The 21,033-nt window shown below is 47.6% G+C and overlaps 1 protein-coding gene across 3 annotated transcripts in view; it reads right to left on the bottom strand.

Moving 5' to 3' along the window:
• The window catches only part of SCARA5 (scavenger receptor class A member 5), a 117,472-nt gene extending 108,390 nt beyond the window's left edge, over positions 1 to 9,082 (bottom strand). For 2 of the 3 annotated variants that reach the window (XM_057725248.1, XM_057725251.1), the window contains exons 1-2: positions 8,752 to 9,082; positions 4,770 to 4,890 (exon numbers count right to left, since the gene is read on the bottom strand). In XM_057725248.1, coding sequence (XP_057581231.1) covers positions 4,770 to 4,884 — 115 coding nt within the window. In that variant the 5' untranslated portion in view covers positions 4,885 to 4,890; positions 8,752 to 9,082. Of the gene's footprint in view, positions 1 to 4,769; positions 4,891 to 7,823; positions 7,903 to 8,751 lie in introns of those variants that run through there. The other variant, XM_057725249.1, reaches the window with a different exon arrangement.
• Between the last annotated feature and the right edge of the window lie 11,951 nt (positions 9,083 to 21,033).

Raw genomic sequence — 21,033 nt, 5'->3', positions numbered from 1 at the left:
GTGAGCACGGAGTTAGTTAGCTGGCAGAGCTGAGCACACCAGGGCACCACACGAGTTAACATCTCTGCCCTCCTGCTCCAGCGCCTGATTCTCCAACCTGTAGAGGGTGGGACCCTCTGTGAGGCCCCAGCCAGACCCTCCCAGGAAATCTATTCCCACCCTTGGGCAGCTGCCTGGCAGCCTTCAGCTTCGCCAGATGAACGAGGGAGATTTGATGGATGAGAAAGTAGATGTGGGGTTCCCCTAGTGGAATAATTTAATTTTATGGGGCAGGGGCTCAGGAATGGGGAGCTAGGGCCCTAAACTCAGCAGCCTGGCTGCAGGCGTCCGGGCACAGCCAGGAGCATGTGTAACTCATTACCTCTGCGAGCAGCCCATCTGCGGCCGATGCACGACGCTGGGCGTGTGCTGGAGGGCCCGAGGCCGCGGGGTGAGCATGACTGCAATATTTTTCTGACACTAACACCTCTCTCTGGCCCTGGGAGAGGGCCGTGGAGGAGCCAGTCCCAGCCAAACGCCACCCACGCCCAGCCCTCCACATCCTGGAGCCAGACTGGAGAGGCTTCAGCTGTCCAGGCGGGAAGAGAAAGGCAGGACCAGGGAGGTGAGCGGGGAGGTGGAGGGAGGCAAGAGGAGGTGGGTGGAGGAGGGGTCGCAGGCCCAGATGGCCCCTGTTTGGGTTTCTCCTCCAAAGGAGGTGTCAGTGGGCACCGAAGTCAGAGGGGGCTTGGCTGGAAGACCTTGGCTGTCGCATTCTAAGCCCGCCCACGAATTTTAGCCACATAGGTGGAACCCATGCTCTTCCCCACTGGAGACCCAGAGGTGAGGAGGTCCCTGCCCTGGTCGCCTTCCCGCCCACAGTGGGGCTCAGACACAAGAAGGAGACAGGCAGGGTCCTAAGAGGTGGCCCAGCCGAGGGGTGCAGAGGATGGAGAGGTCCCAAAGGTATTGCCACGGAGCACAGGTGCGAAGGAGAGAGCCTGGAAGGATGTGGGAGACATCACGCAGGAGAGGGGCAGGATAGCCTGTCATGGTGGGGGCAGGGGAGCCGAAGCCCTAATGGCCCCTCAGCTTCCCTCTCACCTGGTTCGTGAACAGAAGGGAGGGGTGGAGGCAGAGGAGGAGGAGGAGGGAAGGGGAGAGGGGGAGGGAGTTGTCAGTGCAGGATCTGTAAATAAGGAGTTTACACCCTAACATCTTTAAAGTCCCACCTGCGTTAAAGCCTGAGTCATACCTTAATATCTGGGCTGCAGTTTTGCAGCTTTGCTTCCCCTGATCCCAAGATGCCCCAGGCCAAGAGGAGGCACCACCCCTCCTCCCATCTCCCTGCTTTCAAGGGGAAAGTCCTGGGAGGGACTTGCAGCCCAAGCCGACACTGCTTTAATTGCTCAAGGCAGGGTCCCCACCTCCGTCCACCTCTGCTTTGCCCTCAACCTCCCTCCTCCCCTGCCAGCCCCACCCCTTCCTCCCTTTCCTGTTACTCTCCACAGATGAGGATCGAAGCAGTGAAGTGCCAGTGAAACAGATCAAATCTGGCTTGAATTGCGCCAATCAGAGCTCACTATTTTCCTGCTGGAAATGACATGGAAGTGGGCAGATCAAGCCAGAAACCCAGGAGCTTCTAGGTGGTGGTTTCATGTCAACACTCCAGGCTTTCCAGGGTCCTCACACTCCCCCCACCCTGTGTCTAGCGTCTAGGAATGAAGCGTGGAGGAGACCCAGACAATGTGGACATCAGGTTTAGAATGTATTTGCCACCTTTAGATTTCAAGGACCCCTGTGTTTGTTCATCCATTAGTTCGTTCACTCAGTCATTCAACAAATACTTAGGAGCACCTGCTACGTGTCAGGCTGGGAGACACTGAAGAACAAAACAGAGATGCCTGCCCTGGTCCAGCCTATGTTCTTCCCGAGAGGAACAGAGAGTAATAAGAAGATGATATAGCGTGCTGAGGGGACTAGCACCATGTGAAAAAGGAAAAGGAGAAGCAGGGAAATGGGTGTGGAGGGGGGACAGGAAGTCCTGACAGGGAGGTAACATTTGAGCAAAGATCAGTAGGAGGTGAGGGGCAGCTGGGTGGGTCTGGAAGCAGCGTACACCGGGGAGAACGTGCCAGCAGGTCCACTGTGAAGGTCAGAGCCTACTTGGCCACAGTGAGTGCCTGGATTTTTACTCCCATCGAGGTGGGAGCCTTTGCTGGGCTTTGCTCCAACTTAGGTTTTAAAAGGACCACGCCACAAAGGCAACAACCAAGTCTGTTTCTGTGCACAGAACTTTAGGACTGGGTGGAACCTCAGAGAAACCCCCTCTGCCCCCATGGAGCACTGAGCTGGAGACACTGAGGCCCAGAGAGGGGATGTGCCCATTAGGTCACATGCCTGAGGAGGGAGGAGTCAGCCTCCAGCCTACATCTTCCGATCTCTGCTGTCCACACTTCACGGGATACTGGGGCTCAGGTGATCCCCAAAGACACTTGCTGACCTGATTCTAAAATTGCCCTCTAACCAGCTCTCCCCATGGATGGGGTTACTGTTATTCTTTCAGCCCTTTTGGTCCAATTGGCCTTTTTTATCTTGGTTTCAGAAAAGTGAGATGAGATCAAGAGAAGGGGAAATGATGGCCCTATGACACCTCACCCTAGGCCCCTCCCCACCCCAGGGGCGCCATGCCATGCCCTTCCCCACTGGCACACCAGGCTGGCCCCGGTGGTCCTGCCATTACCCCTCTGAGCTGTAGCCCGGTTCTTCCTTGCCAAACCAGGCCTCTTTACTGATGGGCCAGTGGGGAGAGAGGGTAGATAAAGGATGTGAAAGCCAGCTTGGTCTTTGCTAATGTGCTGATGGGAAAGAGCTGAGCGCTGGCTAGCACTTCAGCACCTGGAGTCCTTCCTCTCTTCCCACATGTCATTAACTTGACAGAAATACTGGCCTGTCTCAGTGCAACTCAGCTGGTAATACCTTTTCCCATCTACCTCTTCTCTTACAAAATCATATTCAGTCTTTAGGGCTTTCACCAGAAAGGCTTTGCTCTGCTTGACTTTAATAATCACACATATTTTTACCCCCTTTACATGGTGGGTAATCGTCCTCATGCCAGTCCCTTCCACTGGGATCAGATGCCCTTGGAGGGCAAGGATGGTTTAATTCCTCTCTGGAGCATCTCTGGCACCTAACCCATAGCTTGACACATTGTGGGTCCTCACAGTGTGTTTGTTGACTGGAATCCAGAGGAAGAGCTCTGATGGTGGGTAGTTTACTAGGGCAGGTGAGGAGCCCAAATCTCCTGTCTCCTCTCCCTCTTCAGACAATCCCCAATCCCTGCCTTTCTGAGCCATCCAGCTTCCCTTCTGACACTCAGCACCCCATGGGAGGAAAGACAGGGTAGAATGAGGGGAGTCATTTCTAATTTTGAGTCGTTTCAAGGCAAAGGCAGCTGGCAGAGTGGAGTGCAATGAAACATGGTGCTTGAGAAAAAGGAGCTTGAATAAATGTGTCTAAGGTGGTTAATTTTATGTGTCAACTTAGTTGGCCACAGGGTACCCAGCTTAAACATCATTTCTGGGTGTCTGTGAGGGTGTTTCTGGATGAGATTAGCTTTTAAATTGGTAGAATCAGTAGAGCAGACTGTCCTCCCCAGTGTGGGTGGGCCTCATCTAATCAGCCGAGGGCCTGAGTAGCACAAAAGGTGGAGGAATTTACTTCTTGCTGCCGGCCGGCCTGCCTGCCTGCTGGGGAGCTGGGGCATATCATCGCATCCTCTCTGGCTCCCAGACTGTGATTTACACCATTGGCTTCTCTGGTTCTCAGGCCTTCTGACACAGACTGAACTATGCCACTGTCTTTCCTGGGTCTCTAGTCTACAGACAGCAGATCATGGGACTTCTCAGCCTCCATAACCATGTGAGTCAGTTCCTCATAATCAATTTCTTTGTGTGTGTAGACATCCTACTGGTTCTGTTTCTTTGGAGAACACTAAGACAGCCATCTCCAGCTCCCTGACAGTAAGTCTTTACAAAACTCTCCTGTGCATTTCCTCCTATTCATCTTGGAAGCAGGGACAAAGCTCTCCTCTCCTATACTCACTGCAAAGAGGAGTGTATCCATTCAGGCAAGAAGCATTTATTAAGCACCTACTAAGTGTCGAGCTCTGTGCGGGATGCAGAGGAGCCAGCGGTTGGCAAGGTGCTCTGAGCTCCTCTTGAGGAAACTACATCTGTTTGCTCCAGAGTTTTAGCAAATAAATAACCAGCCCCCAGAGATGCAGTGCTGTCTGGATCACTAGGATGAGGCCCCTTCCTGTGCCCTGACCTGGGGCCTCAGCCCCGGGGGGAGGATGAGCACCTGTAGAGGTGCCCTTTGCAAATGCTTTAGGAAGTGGATTGGCGGCTCATCACCCGAGAGGGTCTGGGCTTCTTGGTTCAGTTGCCTTTTGCATGATCCCAGCCTCACCCAGAGGAGAGGATGGCAGAGAGGCAAGAGGACTGCCCTAGGAGTCAGGAGACTCAGTGCTGGGGCCCCTCTATGACTGACACGCTGTGTGATGCTTAGTGCTTTTCTCACCTTCCACTAGCTCATCTGTAAAATGGGTCTCATCTCGCTGGTCACACAGGTGTGTTGAGATACACAAATGAGAAAACATACAGAAAAGACCTTTCCAAGTATGACGTTCAACCTGGGCACTATTAGGTGGGGGTCACCTTCACCCTGGGGAAATGCCAAGGGGGGGGAAGGGCCGATCTCACACCCAAGACCGAGCCAGAGGCACTCACCATCCTCACACAGGTTCAGCTTGGACAGGCTCCTGCCATCAAAGGGCTCCTCAAAGATGGAGCCAGAGTCGCGTTCGCTCACAGTGGCGCGCAGGTACATGGCTTTGTTCTCCATCGCGTCCTACAGCAGCAGCAGCAGGAGAGGGAGGGAGAATGCAGGGCAGAAAGAACGAGAATAAGCTGTAGGTGGAGACAGAAATGAATGGGTAGAGCAAGGCACCCACCCTGGTGACCCTGAGCCTGAACACTAGGACCCTCCCTCATCAGCAGGCATCAGCTACCAGGACCCCGAATCCCCCTCATCAACCTTCTTGGCCTGCGGAGGCCAAGGCCCTTTGGACCTTTCTGATCATGGGGTCTGTTCCCCCCCCACAACCTTCACAGCTCTCAGTGGGGCTGGAGCCCCCGTGCTGGGGGGACCGAGGGCCATGCCAGATGGGGCTGGGAGGAATAGTTTCCAAGCAGAGTAGTTTCCAAGCTCCAGCACTTCAGAGAGACTTGGGCTTCTGTTCTATGCTGGAAATGGGGGGGGGAAACTAGACATAAAACAGGGTACAGAGACTACCAGCCAACACCACTAAGACCACAACTGCTCCCAAACCCAGCCAGGCTGACCAGTCAGAGGAGCTGGGTTCGGGGGACCAAAGAAGACATTTACCCCCACGGGAGCCCAAGGGGCAGGAGGCCTCAGTGGAGTCCCCCTGACACTCAGGCCTGGGCAGCCTTAGACCAGAGGAGGGCCCCGATGTCCGGATGGCCTTCTGAGGCTGGATCGCTGGGGCTTTGGGTGGACCCCATGGAATTCCAGGAACGTCCCATCGACATGGGGAAATGCTGCACTATTTGAAATGAACCAGCCTCGTTTACACACATGTGCACAATGCCATCCCATTTTGTAATATCTACACATGTCCCTAGTACGTGACAGGAAAGCTTATATTCAGAGATGTTCTGGGCTTCTCTGGGTGTTACAGGACTCTGGTGGGGATTGTGGGGATTTGGGCTCATTTTTGTTTGCTGGATTTTCTGGGTTTTCTATGATACATTTGCATTCTTTGTGTAATAAGAAGAATTCATCAGCAGAGTCAGATCACAAAGTATTTATTTACATAAAATACTTGATATCCTTTTCCCACATAAATGCTCAGTGGTTTTACAAATGACTCTCTGCTTTCCACTCAGTTCCAGCCATTGATTTAGCTTGACTTTTGGGTCTGATGCTCTTTGATTATCTGGATATTGAACCCCCAAATCCACTTTTAAAAAGTGAATTCTTTGGAAGATAAAGGCCCCTGGAGAGGATGAAAGGATCCCAGGCCCAGTGTGGAGCCAACTTGACCCTGAGGCCCAAAGAGCCTAGCCAGTGTCCACCGCTGTGAGGAAGGGACAGGGCCTGGCAGGTGGCGGTGGGGGGACAACGGCCACTGACCCAAGGGAAAGGAGGCCTCCACCCTGTGCCATCCACAACGAAGGGGGAGGCTGGCCAGACCCCTGCACAAGGCACAGCAAACACAAATTCCCTATTTTCACAACTTGACCTTTCTCTCCAGGGACCTCTGACCTCAGAGCTGAGAGGAGGCCAGAGCTGACCAGTGGCAATCCCACCTGTCCTTCCACTGGCCCAGGAGGGAAGGATGGGGTTTCTGCTCTTGACTTCAAGTAATGAGATGCCGCTTGCTCTGCATACGTGTTCACACATGCACACACACACATGCACACACACATGCACATTCAGGGTGTTCCCAGACCCTGTGGGCCTTTCCTCCAGCCAGTGGGAGGGAGGGGTGGAGGGGAGCCCACAGCCCTGGCAGCATCTCTCCTCCCTGCTCCCTGGGGTTCCTGGAACCCCCAGATGGCTCCCAGCCCAGCTTCTCTGGGCTGCCGTCGTGTCCAGTTTGCGAGTCGCCTGATGCCGGCCCTCTGTCCAAGTCCTCCACCCAGGGAGGGCCTCTAGGTGGGGCCCCGGGCGAATCCACCGCTGCTCAGCTACAGGGGACCCTCCCTCATTTAACGAGCACTCTGTACGGCACCCCGCCCTCTGGCCTCAGTCCTGGGGAGCTTCGAAGCAGGAGGCCAGTGTCTCTTCTGAGACAGAGAACCCTCTCTCTGCCAAAGACAACAGCAGCTGCCGCCCAGAGCCCACGGAGGCACCGAGTGCCGGGGGTGGAGGTGCGGGGCCGGGCTTGGACCAGTTTCTCCATCTGCCTCTCCACCTTCCCTCTCTGCCCATCAGCTCCTGGACCAGAACTGGAATGCAAGGCTCGTTATCTGGAACGTGTCTGTAGGGCGGCCCCTCCGCTGTCCCCTCCCCGCCCCTCAGCTAGTGGAGCAGAAGCCCTGAGGAGCCTGCTGGGGAGAGGGGCCGGCGAGCAGGAGGCCAGATGTGAGCACCATGAGATTGGAAGTGCTCAGCGGACTCTGCTAATGCTTGTTACTTGGGAATGAAACCTAAGAACATTCTGTCTGCCCCAGGTTTTATTTTGGGCTGTTTTTCTTTCTTGGGGGATGGGGGGCAGGAATTTGGACCTTCTGATCATTGGTCTCATAGCCTTCGGGCCAAGTCTGCATTAATAACTGCCAAGTGCAGTGACGATAGAGCAACGCCCTCCATCATCCCCCCTCCCCCGCATATGTGCGCGTGCGTCCCCCATGGTCGGGATCTCCCTGCTTCCCAGGAGCACTGTGAGGGAGACAGGTGGCCTCTGTTGTTCCCATTCTAAAGATAAGCCAAACAAGGCCCAGAGGGGCAGAAACCAGTGGATGTCAGAGAGAGTGAGGCCTCCCACCCAGGGCACTGGTTCAGCGTGACGTCGCTCTGTCCAGGAAGTGTGTGTCAGTCCCTTTCAGTGGCTACCTTTCGGGCCCCAGGTGATGCAATGAAGAGGGCCAAGTAGGAGCCCTGGAGCCAAGAGAGCTGGAAGCGAGGAGACCAGGGCCATGGAAACGTGGGCAGGGTAGAGACGCCAAAGTGTCCTGTGGGGAGTGGGGGCTCCACTTCTTATCCCTGGGGAACTTGGCCCAATCAGCTGAGCTCGTTCAGCCTTAGGCCATTACCTCTGTGATGGGGAGAACACATCTGCCAGCCACTCAGTCACTGCGAGCCTCGTGTGGAACAGGGCACGTGGGCGGGCTGTATGGACAGGGACATGCAAGGAGTTGGTGGTGGAGGCTTGTGAGAACCAACAGCCCTCCAGCATCTTCTGATCTTGCCAAGCAGCCAGGTATGGGGGTCTCTGGGTTCCTGGGGCCACCCTTCTGCCTAGCTGGTCCCAGAAACAGTGCTGTTTGGATCCCTTGGGAAAGGCAGTTGTGAATGCAGACCAGAGCTGAGAGCTGGACCCTGACTCTCAAAGTCCCCCTCTGCGCAGCAGAAGGACTCAGTCAATTCTTTCTGCTGAAGGGGTGGCCCGAGCCTTGCTGGGTTCCAGCATCTAACTCTACGGGGCTCATAACTTACCCAAACCAAATAGAGATCACCATGCACATGGCCCTCTCTGGAGAGAGAGTCGCTAAGTAGGTTTTAAGCCCTTTCCTCCTCTAACGATACTTAGTTCATCTAAATCATAACCCAGAGCTGGAGAGGCGCAGACGGTATATAAATAAGCTCTGCCTTCATATGTTCCACTGCTGGGCACACCCACAGGCACACGCATGCACACACACTCCCCACACACGTAGGGGGACTGTCACCTGTACCATCTGCTCCCTGAATAGGCTCTGGGGCTGTGACACGAGCCAGGCAGAGTTGCCACTAAGGCAATCGCTTCCTCTGGCTCCCAAATGCGGGCTCACACCCACCAGCCCAGGCAGCTGGATGAGGCCCCAGCACATCCCCCAGGCTGACAGCTAGGACCTGCCCACCCAGCACCCACGCCTCCACACTGCTCATCCTGGGGATGCTCAAACCCAGTGCCCTGCGTTCGCCAGCTGCCTTTAGGAAGCCGTGCCCGGGGGGTAGGACAGAGTCAGTGCCGAGACTCACCTGAGTGCCCCCAATGAGGCTGCAGGGCCCGTCCCCTCAGTTTCCGGCATTCGCCATGGTGGCTGGAGAGCTGTCTGTTGCCACTGCCCCGCGACCCAAGCAGCCCCTCAGAGCTCGTCCCCACCACCAACCAAATCCAGACCGAGTCATAGAAAGAGGCTGCACAGTGCCCAGGGTCTTGGGGGTCACTTCTCCAGGTGGATCAGGTCAGGAGGCAAGACTCAGTCTTGTGCCCAGGTGGGAGTCCCTGTCTCGGTGCCTCGCCTCGGTCAGCCTCGGGCAGCGCTCGGGAGATGTCCTGTGGAGGCACCAGCGAGCGACTCTGCTAGGTACTGACTGAGCTGTGAACTGCGGCTGCTCTGGCCGCCAGGCTTTATAAAGTTCTCGGAGCAGTTGCGAGGCTCCCCTGGGGCTTGGGACGCGTCCCCCCTCTAGTGGCCAATATGAGCATTACAACCCCACGCAGGAACGCCCGCTGGGTCCAGAGCCGACTTGGTCTTGGGACTCCACCCGCCTGTTCTAAAGGCCCTGCTCAAGATACTTTTTGGAAAGCTTCTACTGGGATGGCAACTAGACCTGGCTTATGAGCCACGCAAGAAAACCAACCTTATAAATTTATTTATAGGACAGAATTGGCATTGCTCAATTCATTCACCAAACTTGGCTTAGAATTTCTTTCTGTGTTTTCCTGGAGTCACAGCCACCCGTAAAGGACACAGATTGCCCACACTGGGGAGATTCAGAAGAGGGTTCTGGGAGTGCTAAAGGAACTTCCCAAAGTCAGGTTCAATGCAACTCAGCAAGGAAGCCAGCATTTCTGAAGCACTGACATTGCACAAGGGTCAGGACACAGGGGTGAATGAGAGGAGCCCGCTGTCCTCAGGGCTGCAGTCCAGGCTGAGAGGTGGGCTTGGGCAAAATAACTGTAAACCTAGTGTAAACTGAAGCATAACTGACTACATGTAAACGAAGGTCTCACCATAATGTTAAGGGGGTAATTACCTTCAGATTGAGGTGGTGATGGGAGAGGCATCAGGGAAATTCCAGAAAGAGTCTGAACCAAGGCACATGGTCAGTTTACGTATATGCCGTCCTGTCCCCCACCGCCTGGGGGAAAGAGCTCTAAAGGTAACATTCAGGAACACACTCCCATTTATTGGTTACAAATTCAGCCTCAACCCTTGAGGGTCAGACCTCATACATGAGAATACTTTGCCAAGGCTCATCTCTCCCCACTGTGCATCCACCAAACCACAGCTGAGTCACAAATGTCTTAGTCATTTGCAGTGACTGCACTTCCTGGCCATCCCTGGGAGGCAGCTACAATGTAAGGCTCCAAGGCTCCATTTTACAAGAAAACACAGTAATTATATCATAATGATGGTGAGAATAATAATAATTGGAGGAGAAGGAAGAGGAAGAAGGAGGGGAGGGGATGGGGAGAAAGAGGAGGAGGAGGAGGAAGAGGTGAGAAAAATCACTTCATAGAACATACCCTGTGCTAGGCAATTCCAAGTACTTTTCATATATTAACTCATTTAACCTTGACAACAACCCTATGAGGTAGGTACTGCTATTATTCCCATTTCATAGAGACAGAGGAAATAAGTGTCTTGTCCAAGATCAAGTAGCCTGCAAGTGGCAGAGCTAGATTCCACTCCAGGCAGTTTGACTGTACGCTCTGTGCCTCGAACCACTCCCCTAACCGCCTCTGATGAAAGAGTGTTTTAGTCACCCATCAAGTTGCCAATATTCCTGGGAATGTAATCTTACAAATAGCAGGAATTGTGCTCAAAATGTTATGTCCCAGGGATCTCATTGCGGAGATGTATATATTAGCAATAAATACCATGGTTGGTGAGACCCTGGTGATGTCCTACTTTACATAAAACAAAGCATTTTTTTAATGAAGTATATTTAATGATTCACAATGTTTCAGGTGTACAGCAAAATGGTTCATTTATATATATGTTATATATATATTCTTTTTCAGATTCTTTTCCATTATATGTTATTACAAGGTATTGAATATAGTTCCCTGTGCCATACAGTAGGAACTTGTTGGTTATCTATTTTATATATAGTAGTGTGTATCTGTTAATACCAAATTCACAATTTATCCCTCCCCCACCCTCTTTCCCCTTTGGTCACCATGAAGTTGTTTTCTATGTCTCTGAGTCTGTTTCTGTTTTGTAAATAAGTTTATTTGTGTCATATTTTAAGTTCTGCATATAAATGATATCATACAATACTTGTCTTTCTCACTTCACTTAGTATGATAATCTCTAGGTTCATCCATATTACTGCAAATGGCATGGTTTCATTCTTTTTTATGGCTGAGTAATATTCCATTGTGCATATGTTTCACATCTTCTTTATCCATTCATCTGTCGATGGACACTTAGGTTGCTTCCATGTCTTGGGCGTTGTAAATAGTGCTGCTATGAACATTAGGGTGCATGTATCTTTTGGAATTAGAGTTTTCATTTTTTCTGGACATATGTCCAGGAGTGGGATTGCTGGATCATATGGTAACTCTATTTTTAGTTTTTTAAGGAACCTCTATACTGTTCTCCATAGAGGTGGCACAAATTTTACATTCCCACCAACACTGTAGGAGGGTATAAAGCATTTTTTTAAACACTCCTACGCTGGTGTGCCCTGCCCACAGGGGAAGGGAAGGATGGGGACCCAAATGCAGCTCAGGCTATTGGCTGAGCCTCTCCTTACCATTAGTAATTGATGATACAGACATAGAGAGGTCTCATTCTCTGCACATGAGACCCACGAGTGGGTGTAGAACCATTAAGCTATACAAGTGCAGGAAGAATGAAACTTATCCTCTTAGACTCAATAGCTTCAGGCAAAAGGACAAGCCTTTCTCTCATTCATTTCTGATTCATTTCACTTCTTATAGTGATAAGATTTGTCTATATCAGTGTACGTAGCAGTAGTTCATTCTTTGTGTTTTTCATTTGACTGAGTGATATTTCACTATACGCATAGAGCACAATTAGTTTATCCATTCTTCTTTTGATAGGCATTTGGGTTGTGTCCAATCTTTGTCTGTTATGAATAAAGCTGCCCAAACAGGCGAGGAGACATTTGATAGTGAAGTATAGGAATGACCTGGGAGGCATGTTTTCTAGTGAGTGAGAGTCCTTCTGGCAGCTCATACCTCAGATGATAACTTCTTGTCACCTGAAATCAGCATGGTCCAAAAATGGCTTGCTTCCATTCAGTCTCGGAAGGCATTTATAATAGGCATTTCCCCCCAGACAGAATTATGAAACTGTGATTGTATTGAAGGAGAATGGAATAAACTTCTGAAGTAGCTACATTTATGGATGTGGAAGACAACGAGGCACACCAATGTGCTCAAGTGCTTCCTGCTTTCTTTGAATGATTTCATTTAATTGTCCCAACAACTGTCTAGGGTGGAGGTGGGGAGAGAGTTATTATCTTCAGTTTTCATATGGAGAAAACCAGCAATGCTGAAACTGAAGGTCACGATGCTGGACTCCCGGATGCAACATCCACAACCGTCCTCTACCTCTAGAGCCTCTACATCTGCAGGGATTCCATCCATACGTTCAGTTGTTCATTCAACAAACATCTGTTGTGTAACCTTCATGCAATGTATTCCAAATGTTTCTATAAACATGAATTAGGCCCAGCCCCTGTCCTTCAGGATCTCAGTCCAAGGGGAGAGAAGGTATGAGAGCAGAGAATCACAGCCCAGCACCCCTCAAGAGGCTCCTTATGGCTTCAGGTTGGATAAATCTCAAACCTTCACGCTTAGACCTGACTTTGTTCCCCCCCCCCACAAAGATTCTTTCCCCCCCTCAACAAGAATCTTTTTTAAAAAAAACTCTAAAATGTTTAACATATCTAAGGAGAAATGGACAGATCATAATCCAATTTGCACATTCTTCACAAACTGAATAGAAACCAGCACCTGAGTCAAGAGCAGAACATGCCAAGTACCTCAGAAGCTCTCCTTGTGTCCCTCTGGTCCCTAATCCCCCCAGCCCAGGTCACCACTATCCCATACTCCATCAGCATAGATGATTTTGCCTGTTTTTGAACTTCACATACATGGAATCATTTACTGCGTGTCTGGCTTCAACATCATGTTTGAGCTTGTTCCCTTTTCTTGTGCTTAGCAGTAGTTCATTCATTCTTATTGCTGTAAATGCTCCAGGATGTGAATCTCCCTTCTACTGTGGATGGCCATTTGGGTAGATTCCAAGTTTTGACTATTATAAAGACTACTGCTATGAATGTTTGCATGTGTGTCTCCTGGTGAACATATGGGTGCATTCCTCTTGGGTATATACTTTGGAAGGGAGTTGCTGGGTCATAGCTGGCCTGTGTTCAGCTTCAGTAGATGTTGCCCAAGAATTTTGCAAAGTGATTGTACCAGTTTACCCTCCTCCAGCAAAGTGTGAGCGTTCCAGTTGCTCCACGTCCTCGCCTGTGTTAGTGATGTTTCTCTTTTGTGGAATCATCATCATACCGTGGTTTTAATTTGCATTTCCTTGATGACCAGTGAAGTTGAGCTCCTGTATCTGTGCTAATTTTGTCTGATTTTTTCACCTGAACTCTGGGCCTGAATTCCCAGCTGTCTGTGTACCTCCAGTTACACCAGCAGGTCACTGCCTGATGGATTTGTGTTGACTGTTCTATCTGCCTGGAGTGGTTCCCCTACATGTTTGCAAAGTGAACTCTTTTGCCTCCTTCCAAGCCTTTTCCCAAATGTCACCTTCTCAGTGGGGCTGACCCTAAGGATCCTGTTTAAAATCGCTCTCCAGGACCTGCCTGGAGACTCTCCTTACCCTGCTCCACTTTTGGTCTTTTTTTTTTTTATTACCCTAATAGACCTAACTTACCACATAATTCACTACGCTTGCGGATGGTTACTACTGTATTGTTTATGGTCTGTAGAACATCAGCTCCATGAAGGCAGCTCATTCATGCATCCCAAATGCCTACACCAGTGCCTGGCACATAGCGAGCACTACACAGACATGTGTTGTGTGAAGATCTGGAGGAAAGGTGTTCTAGGCACAGGGAACAAGTAGATTCACAGGCCCCAGTATGGAGACAAAGTAGATGTGCTGGGGGGTGGGTGTGGGGGCGTGCAGCAGACAGGAGGCCTGTATGGCTGGCACAGAGAATGCAGGAGGAAGGACCTGGATTATTCTGAGCACAGTGGGAAGCCCAGGCCGCTGCCCTTCTCACGGCATCCTCTTTTTCTGGGGAGCACGAAGGTCCTGTATCATATATTTAGTTGGTTTTTCTTTCCTATATCTTCACCATAATTTATTTATTTTTTTAAATTGAAGTATGGTTGACTTACAGTGTTGTTTTATATATATATATATACATAACATATATATTGTTTTTCAGATTCCTTTCCATTATAGGTTATTATAAGATATTGAATATAGTTCCTTGTGCTATATAGTAGGTCCTTGTTGTTTATCTATTTTGTATATAGTAGTGTGTATCTGTTAATCCCAAATGCCCAATTTATTTTTATTTTTTAAATTTAAAAAAATTAACTGTGCTAAAATACACATAAAGTATACCATCTTGACTATTTTTAAATATGTAGTTCAGTAGTTAAGTATATCCAAAGTGTTGTGCAACCCATCTCCAGAATTCTTTTCATTTTGCAAAACAGAAACTCCATACCTGTCAAATAATAACCCCCCCACTCCCCTCTCCCAGCCCCTGGGAGCCCCCATCTACTTTCTGTCTCCATGAATGTAACGATCTAGGTATCTTGTTATTTCTTCATTTGTGACCTGCTCTACAAAAATATACTCTTTATAATTTTTACAGTTAGTCTTCTTCATTTGTTTTTAACCTGGTTCAGGTGAAATATAAATATTAAAAAATGATTTTTGTCCATGGTTCAAAAACCAGTGTTCATTTTTTCTGTTGTTGTAGGCTTCCTAGGAAAGTCCTGGTGAAAAGTACATAATCTCTCAAAACACAGAATTTACACTTACCATTTTAAAAAAGTAACTACTGTTTAATTATACAGTGAGCTTCATCAATTGAGGTCTTGTTCAGGAGAATTTTGGTAAAAAGCAGTTATTGTACACACATGAAACAATGTAGGAATTTGGCTCGTGTGGTTTTATACAAGTTTGATCAATAGTGTAAATGCTTTCTGGTTTGTCATCTTATGGTTTGATCTCAAAGTACCCACCTGATCTTTTTTTTTTTTAATTGTTAGTAGAACTAAATATTATTTATTTATTTATTTATTGGCTGTGTTGGGTCTTTGATGCTGTGCTCAGGCTTTCTCTAGTTGTGGCAAGTGGGGGCTACTCTTCATTGTGGTGCACAGGCTTCTCACTGCAGTGGCTTCTCCTATTGCGGAGCACGGCCTCTAGGTGCATAGGTTCCAGTAATTGTGGCTGGCGGGCTCTAGAGCACAGGCTCAGTAGTTGTGGCACACCGGCTTAGTTGCTCCGCAGCATGTGGGATCTTCCTGGACCAGGGCTCGAACCCGTGTCCCCTGCATTGGCAGGTGGGTTCTTAACCACTGCACCACTAGGAAAGTCCCCCACCTGATTTTAACTGAAATTCATCAACCACTTCCAGCCACTGGCCCCACCGCCCCCTGCCAATAGGAGCTAAATGTAAGGGGAGGAAGGATGTACCCAAGGAAAGGGGGCTTCTGAATCAGAACGGCCCAGGCTTCTGGGAGAGTCTATGTCTGATCATCTTTCAGTCATTCCTAGTGACTTTTATTTCCTCCTCCATAACTTTCTGTATTCACCCCCCCCCCCATAAGTATATATACTTTGTTAATTAGGAAAAATACAATAATCAGCTTCAAAGATGATTCAGACACTGTAAGTTTGAATTAGGACAAAGCCGAAGACTCATAGTGTCGAGTTTAGACCTTAACCTGAGGATTCCTACATGCATGTCCTTGGGCAAAGCACCAAGTTCTTGGTCTCAGTATTCTCATTGGACATAAAGATAATAAGCCCTTTCCACAGGGCAGTTGTGAGGATCGGATGGGATGAGACAGTGACTGTGAACCCACGAATTTCATGAGATGTTCTTAGGCGTCCCTTGCCAAAGGGTTCTCTGGTGAAAGCAAAAGTGTCCTTTTATTGCAGGACTTATCAGAGCTTTTAAGATGCTATTGAGCATGGCACCTCTCCAAGAGGGGGTTGGAGTGTTAAGATTTCTTCCTGGTTAAATGCACACAGAGAACAAGGCTAGTGTTCCACAGCTCACACTGAAGGAACTTCTGAGCTAACGTAGTAAGAAGGCTTTGTTTACAATTTAAACAAAAACAAATTTTAGAAAATTGTAAGTCTTATTCCTCTGAGTGCCAAACAGTAGAAGATGTCTCATGCTACTGGCGTGTGGGGAGGGGACATTCATCCTGCGAGGACGTAAGATAATCCTGCCTGTCACCTTCCTGAGGGAGGGACCCTATCCCAATTGTCATTGTCACCCCAGCCTGCAGCACAGCCCCATAAATGTTTGTGAGCTGGATGCCTAAGCATGAGTTTCCCCTCCTTGCTCAACGCCAATGGCTGCTATCAGCTCACCCTCTCTATCCTGTTTTCTTCACCTTGACCCCTACTTAGGCTGGTCCCTTCTCACCCCTCCCCACGGACAACCACCTACTGCCTGTCTGCCACCACTACCGCCCCAGACTTTCCAACACAGCTCACCCTGCAGGACCAGCCCATGACCTGCCCCTCACCTGAAGCATACTCCACCCACCAGGCCTCCTCTTCTCTCAATGGCTCTTGTGCTCAGAGGCTGCCCCGCCTGCTCATGTGCCTGAACAAAGTGCTGTAGCTTGCTCTGAGCTCATGGAGGTCAGGGTTCATGTGTTATACTCTTGTGTGTCCCCACTCCAGCCTCTAGCCCAGCAACAGGCCCAGGGAAGGTGGTAGGTCAACATTTACTAATTGATGACCTGACAGTGGCTTCAGAGATGCCTTGTGGAGAGGACACTGGATTCCAAGGTAGGACGCCCAATCTTGCCTCCAGCTCCACGCTCCCAAGTGCTGTGGGTGTGGGCAAATCTCCAAACCTCTTCAAATCTTGGTTTCCTCATCTGTCAAACTGGATTAACTGCTCCCTGGCCTTCCTGTCTCAAGAGTTATTACAAGGGAGAGGGATGTTGAAAACTCAAAGCCCTTCGCAAATGTTAGCCATTTTTATCATTTTTTCAGAGTTGACAGCCCCTGATAGATGGAGTATTCATCGTGATGTGATTCTCTCTTTAGTGTCCAGCTGCTGACAGCTGGCACGGAGTCTGAGACAGTGGGAGCAGGGGCCTCCGCCTCGTGGAGTTCCCTGCTCCACGTCCAGTATGGAATCCACCCAACCATCTGCTTCGTCCCCATGTGCTCGGCTCATTTTCATTCATTTCCCAGAAGGTGTGGGGATGATGGATTACAGGAGACAGCTCAGGTTTTCTGACACTGGTCCAGAACTGTAGACAGTAAAGGTCATGGGCCCCACTCCCCATCATGTGCACAGGCCAGAGACCCAGGAGTAGGGCTTGCCCAGACCTCCTCCTATTATCAAACTCAATGGCCCAGGGGACCCAATGCGGGTCATATAGCGAGGGGATTGAAGGGAATCTGTCTTGGAGCTGAGATGATGTAAATTTTGTTTGGGAATTGGGTGATGAAGTAATTTTAATGTGAGCAATTTGTAATTGGGAGCCAAACATGTTCATTCAAGTGAATCATAAGAAACTTCTCAAACAGGGTGAAAATCTGGGCCAAAACTCACAAGAGATTTCCTAGGATAAATGTAAAACAGACAGCAATGCTGAAAAAACTCATGTGTTTATATACAGGATATGGGATACCCAGGCCTCTCAGGAACACATAAGAAAAAAAATACAAGATTTTAAATAACTTTGAGGTTGGTGTAAGTCAGCAAGAGTTGAGAGAAATAGATTTTCAGCTATTTCAAAACTTAGACTGCATCAACAGAAGCATGATGAGCAGAAAAACGGAGGTGACAGAGCTCCTGCAGTTTGCATCACTGAGCTCACACCTGGTAAGTACATTCAGTTCTAGGTGCCTCCAACTGAAAGAGTAAATTGCAGCTTAGAGGGTGCCCACAGGGGTGACTAGGGTAGAGAAGGGTCCAGAAACCTACAAGAAAGAGCAGTGTTTAACCCAGAGCAGAAATCACTCAAGGGGATGTGATTTCTGTTGACAGATATATCAAGAGCCGTTATATATGGGGAAGAGTGTTAGGTTTTGTAAAAACTATCGTAGAGAGGGAGAGACAGATTTCCATGTAACATATAGAAGCTTTTATTCACCACTGAGCTGTCTGGATCTGGGTGTCCTGGCTGAAAATTCACATCGTTTAACCAGAGCCTATGTAATCTGTGCTGAACAGAAGTACTGCAGTGGGGTCTCCTACACCAGGTGACTGGTTGGACCCAGTGACTGCTGACATCTCTCCCAAGTCTAAGAGTGCCTTTATATGTATATATATATAGGAGTATAATTGCTTTACGATCTTGTGTTAGTTTCTCTTGTACAACGAAATGCCTTTACAGGGAAAATTTCTCCACCTTGTTAAAAAGTAACTTAAACGGATTTTAAGATTGCTTTGGTTGGGGGAAAGAAAGAACATTCCATGCATGCTTTTAATATTAAGAACTAAGAACAGGAAACATTATATTCAATAAATATAATGAGTAATAATAATAAAGATATTTTGGCTACATATCATGCCAGAAAGAGAGAAAAGGAGAAAAAAGGGAAAAAGTTGAAGGGAAATTGAGAAAGAATGATGGAGATTAAATAGAGGAAAACAAGGCAAATACATGGAAAAAGAGAAGGGGAGGGAAAGAGAAGGGAGAGTGAGGGAAAGAGTAAAGGAATCAGACAGCATATCAAGTGATAGACTATGTCTCTTTCTTTCTCCCCCTTCCTGAGGCACGGGATATATATCACAGCCACTGCAACATGAAGGTTTTCTTTCTTTAATTTAGATTTTACATTTATCAAAGATATGCATGCATTTAAAATAATTTTTTAAATCCCCAAATAGTTCTACAGGTTTATCATGAAAGCAACAGCTCCCTAAATGCTCAAACCCAAATCCCAATTCCCATAGGCACACATTTTCAATCTTTAAACTGTTATTTTTTATATTTATTTCTACCATTCTAAATTACACACTTCCTGCTATTTCTTGAGTTTTGTGTGTTATATGCATTATCTGTTCCCACTATGGAGAAAAGAATTAGCTTTCCTTACCTCCCACCTCAAACACATTCTTTCCCCTGCCCTCCTAATGAAGCCATCTCATACTTTTTTTAGGTTGTTTTTCAGCTTATTTTATTATGACTATGTAGATACTATTCATAGCCAAGCCATGCAATAAATTCTCTTCTACAACATTTGATTTTCCCTGGAGCTAATAATTACCTTATTTTTCTGATTCTGTGGTTTTCTATTTATGTATCATGAATTCTTCTCCAATCTCCACTGCTTCATTTGCAACCATCTCACCTAAATATTGGGTTGGTCAAAAAGTTCATTTGGGTTTTTCTATAAGATGCTATGAAACACCCAATGAACTTTTTGGCCAACCCAATATAATCAAATACATCAGATATCCTACTAATTTATATTTCTGAAGGTATCTCCCCAAACTTTCTGACTGGCTTCATATGGACCAATTTCTCTCTACACCTAGTTCATGGCTGTTATCCAGAGATTTTCGTTCACCTTAATCCTGGAGCGTCTCCTTTGTTGGAGCCTCTGATTTCTTATCACTCTGCCTTTCTCTTCCTTGGTTGGTGGAGCATATTTACAGTGGAATACTGTTATGGAGACTTTGGGGGGTTTTTTGTTGTTGTCATGGAGACTTTGCACGGCTGAAAATATCTTTACTTTTTCCTTCACCCTTGACCGATAGTTTGTATGGGTATACAATTCTAAGTTGAGATATTTTTCCTCCAAATGTTGAAGGCATTCTGCCATTGTCCTCTAGCTTCCATTATTATGAAATTCAAAACCATTCTTATCACCGACCTTCTTCCTTTCCTCTTTAGAAGTATTGAAACTTTCTCTGTCCCCGGTGTTTTGAAATTTTACAAAGATGAGTGTTGATGTGGGTCAGTTTTTACCCATTGTTCCAGGCACTAAATGAGATCTTTCAATCTGAAATCTCAGGTTCTATATTTCTGGGAAATTTTCTTGAATTATTCCCTTCACAATTTGCTTCCCTCCCCTCTGCCTTTTCTTTTTCAAAACTCTTCTTATTCAGATATTGGACTTCCCAGACAAGTATTCTAGTTTTCCTAGTTTTTCACTCCCAGCTTCCATCTTCTCATTTTTGTCCTAATTTTGGGGACATTTCCTTGAATTTATCTTGCAAATGTCCTTTTAATTTTAAAAAATTCTACTAGTAATTTTTTTAATTTCCAGGAGTTTCTTACTCTGCGATACATTTTAATCAAAGAAATTTCTTTTCTCATCAATGCAATATCTTCACAAATTTCCATAAAGATATTAATGATACTTTCTAAGAAATATTTTCTTCTCCCAGTAATTGTCTTTGTTTTTTCTAAGCTGCTTATATTCTCTTTGTTTTGGTCTTTATCTCTTATGTGAGAGACTTTTCTCTAAAGTCTTGATGGCTCTCATGTTTAAGAGTGGAGGACTGGGGCTTCCCTGGTGGTGCAGTGGTTAAGAATCAGCCTGCCAGCCTCTTCAATAAGTGGTGCTGGGAAAACTGGACAGCTACATGTAAAAGAATGAAATTAGAACACTCCCTAACACCATACACAAAAATAAACTCAAAATGGATTAAAGACCTAAATGTAAGGCCAGACACTATAAAACTCCTAGAGGAAAACATAGGAAGAATACTCTTTGACATAAATCACAGCAAGATCTTTTTTGACCCACCTCCTAGAGTAATGGAAATAAAAACAAAAATAAATAAGTGGGACCTAATGAAATTTCAAAGCTTCTGCACAGCAAAGGAAACTATAAGCAAGATGAAAAGACAGCCCTCAGAATGGGAGAAAATATTTGCAAACAAATCAACATACAAAGGATTAATCTCCAAAACATATAAACAGTTCATGCAGCTCAATACCAAAAACAAAACCCAAACAATCCAATCAAAAAATGGGCGGGAGACCTAAATAGGCATTTCTCCAAAGAAGACATACAGATGGCCAAGAGGCACATGAGAAGCTGCTCAACATCACTAATTATTAGAGAAATGCAAATCAAAACT

This window comes from Hippopotamus amphibius, chromosome 2, assembly GCF_030028045.1.
Source record: "Hippopotamus amphibius kiboko isolate mHipAmp2 chromosome 2, mHipAmp2.hap2, whole genome shotgun sequence".
NCBI lineage: Eukaryota > Metazoa > Chordata > Mammalia > Artiodactyla > Hippopotamidae > Hippopotamus > Hippopotamus amphibius.
Note: the sequence above shows the minus strand (reverse complement) of the source record. Positions and strands in the feature narration are given on the sequence as shown.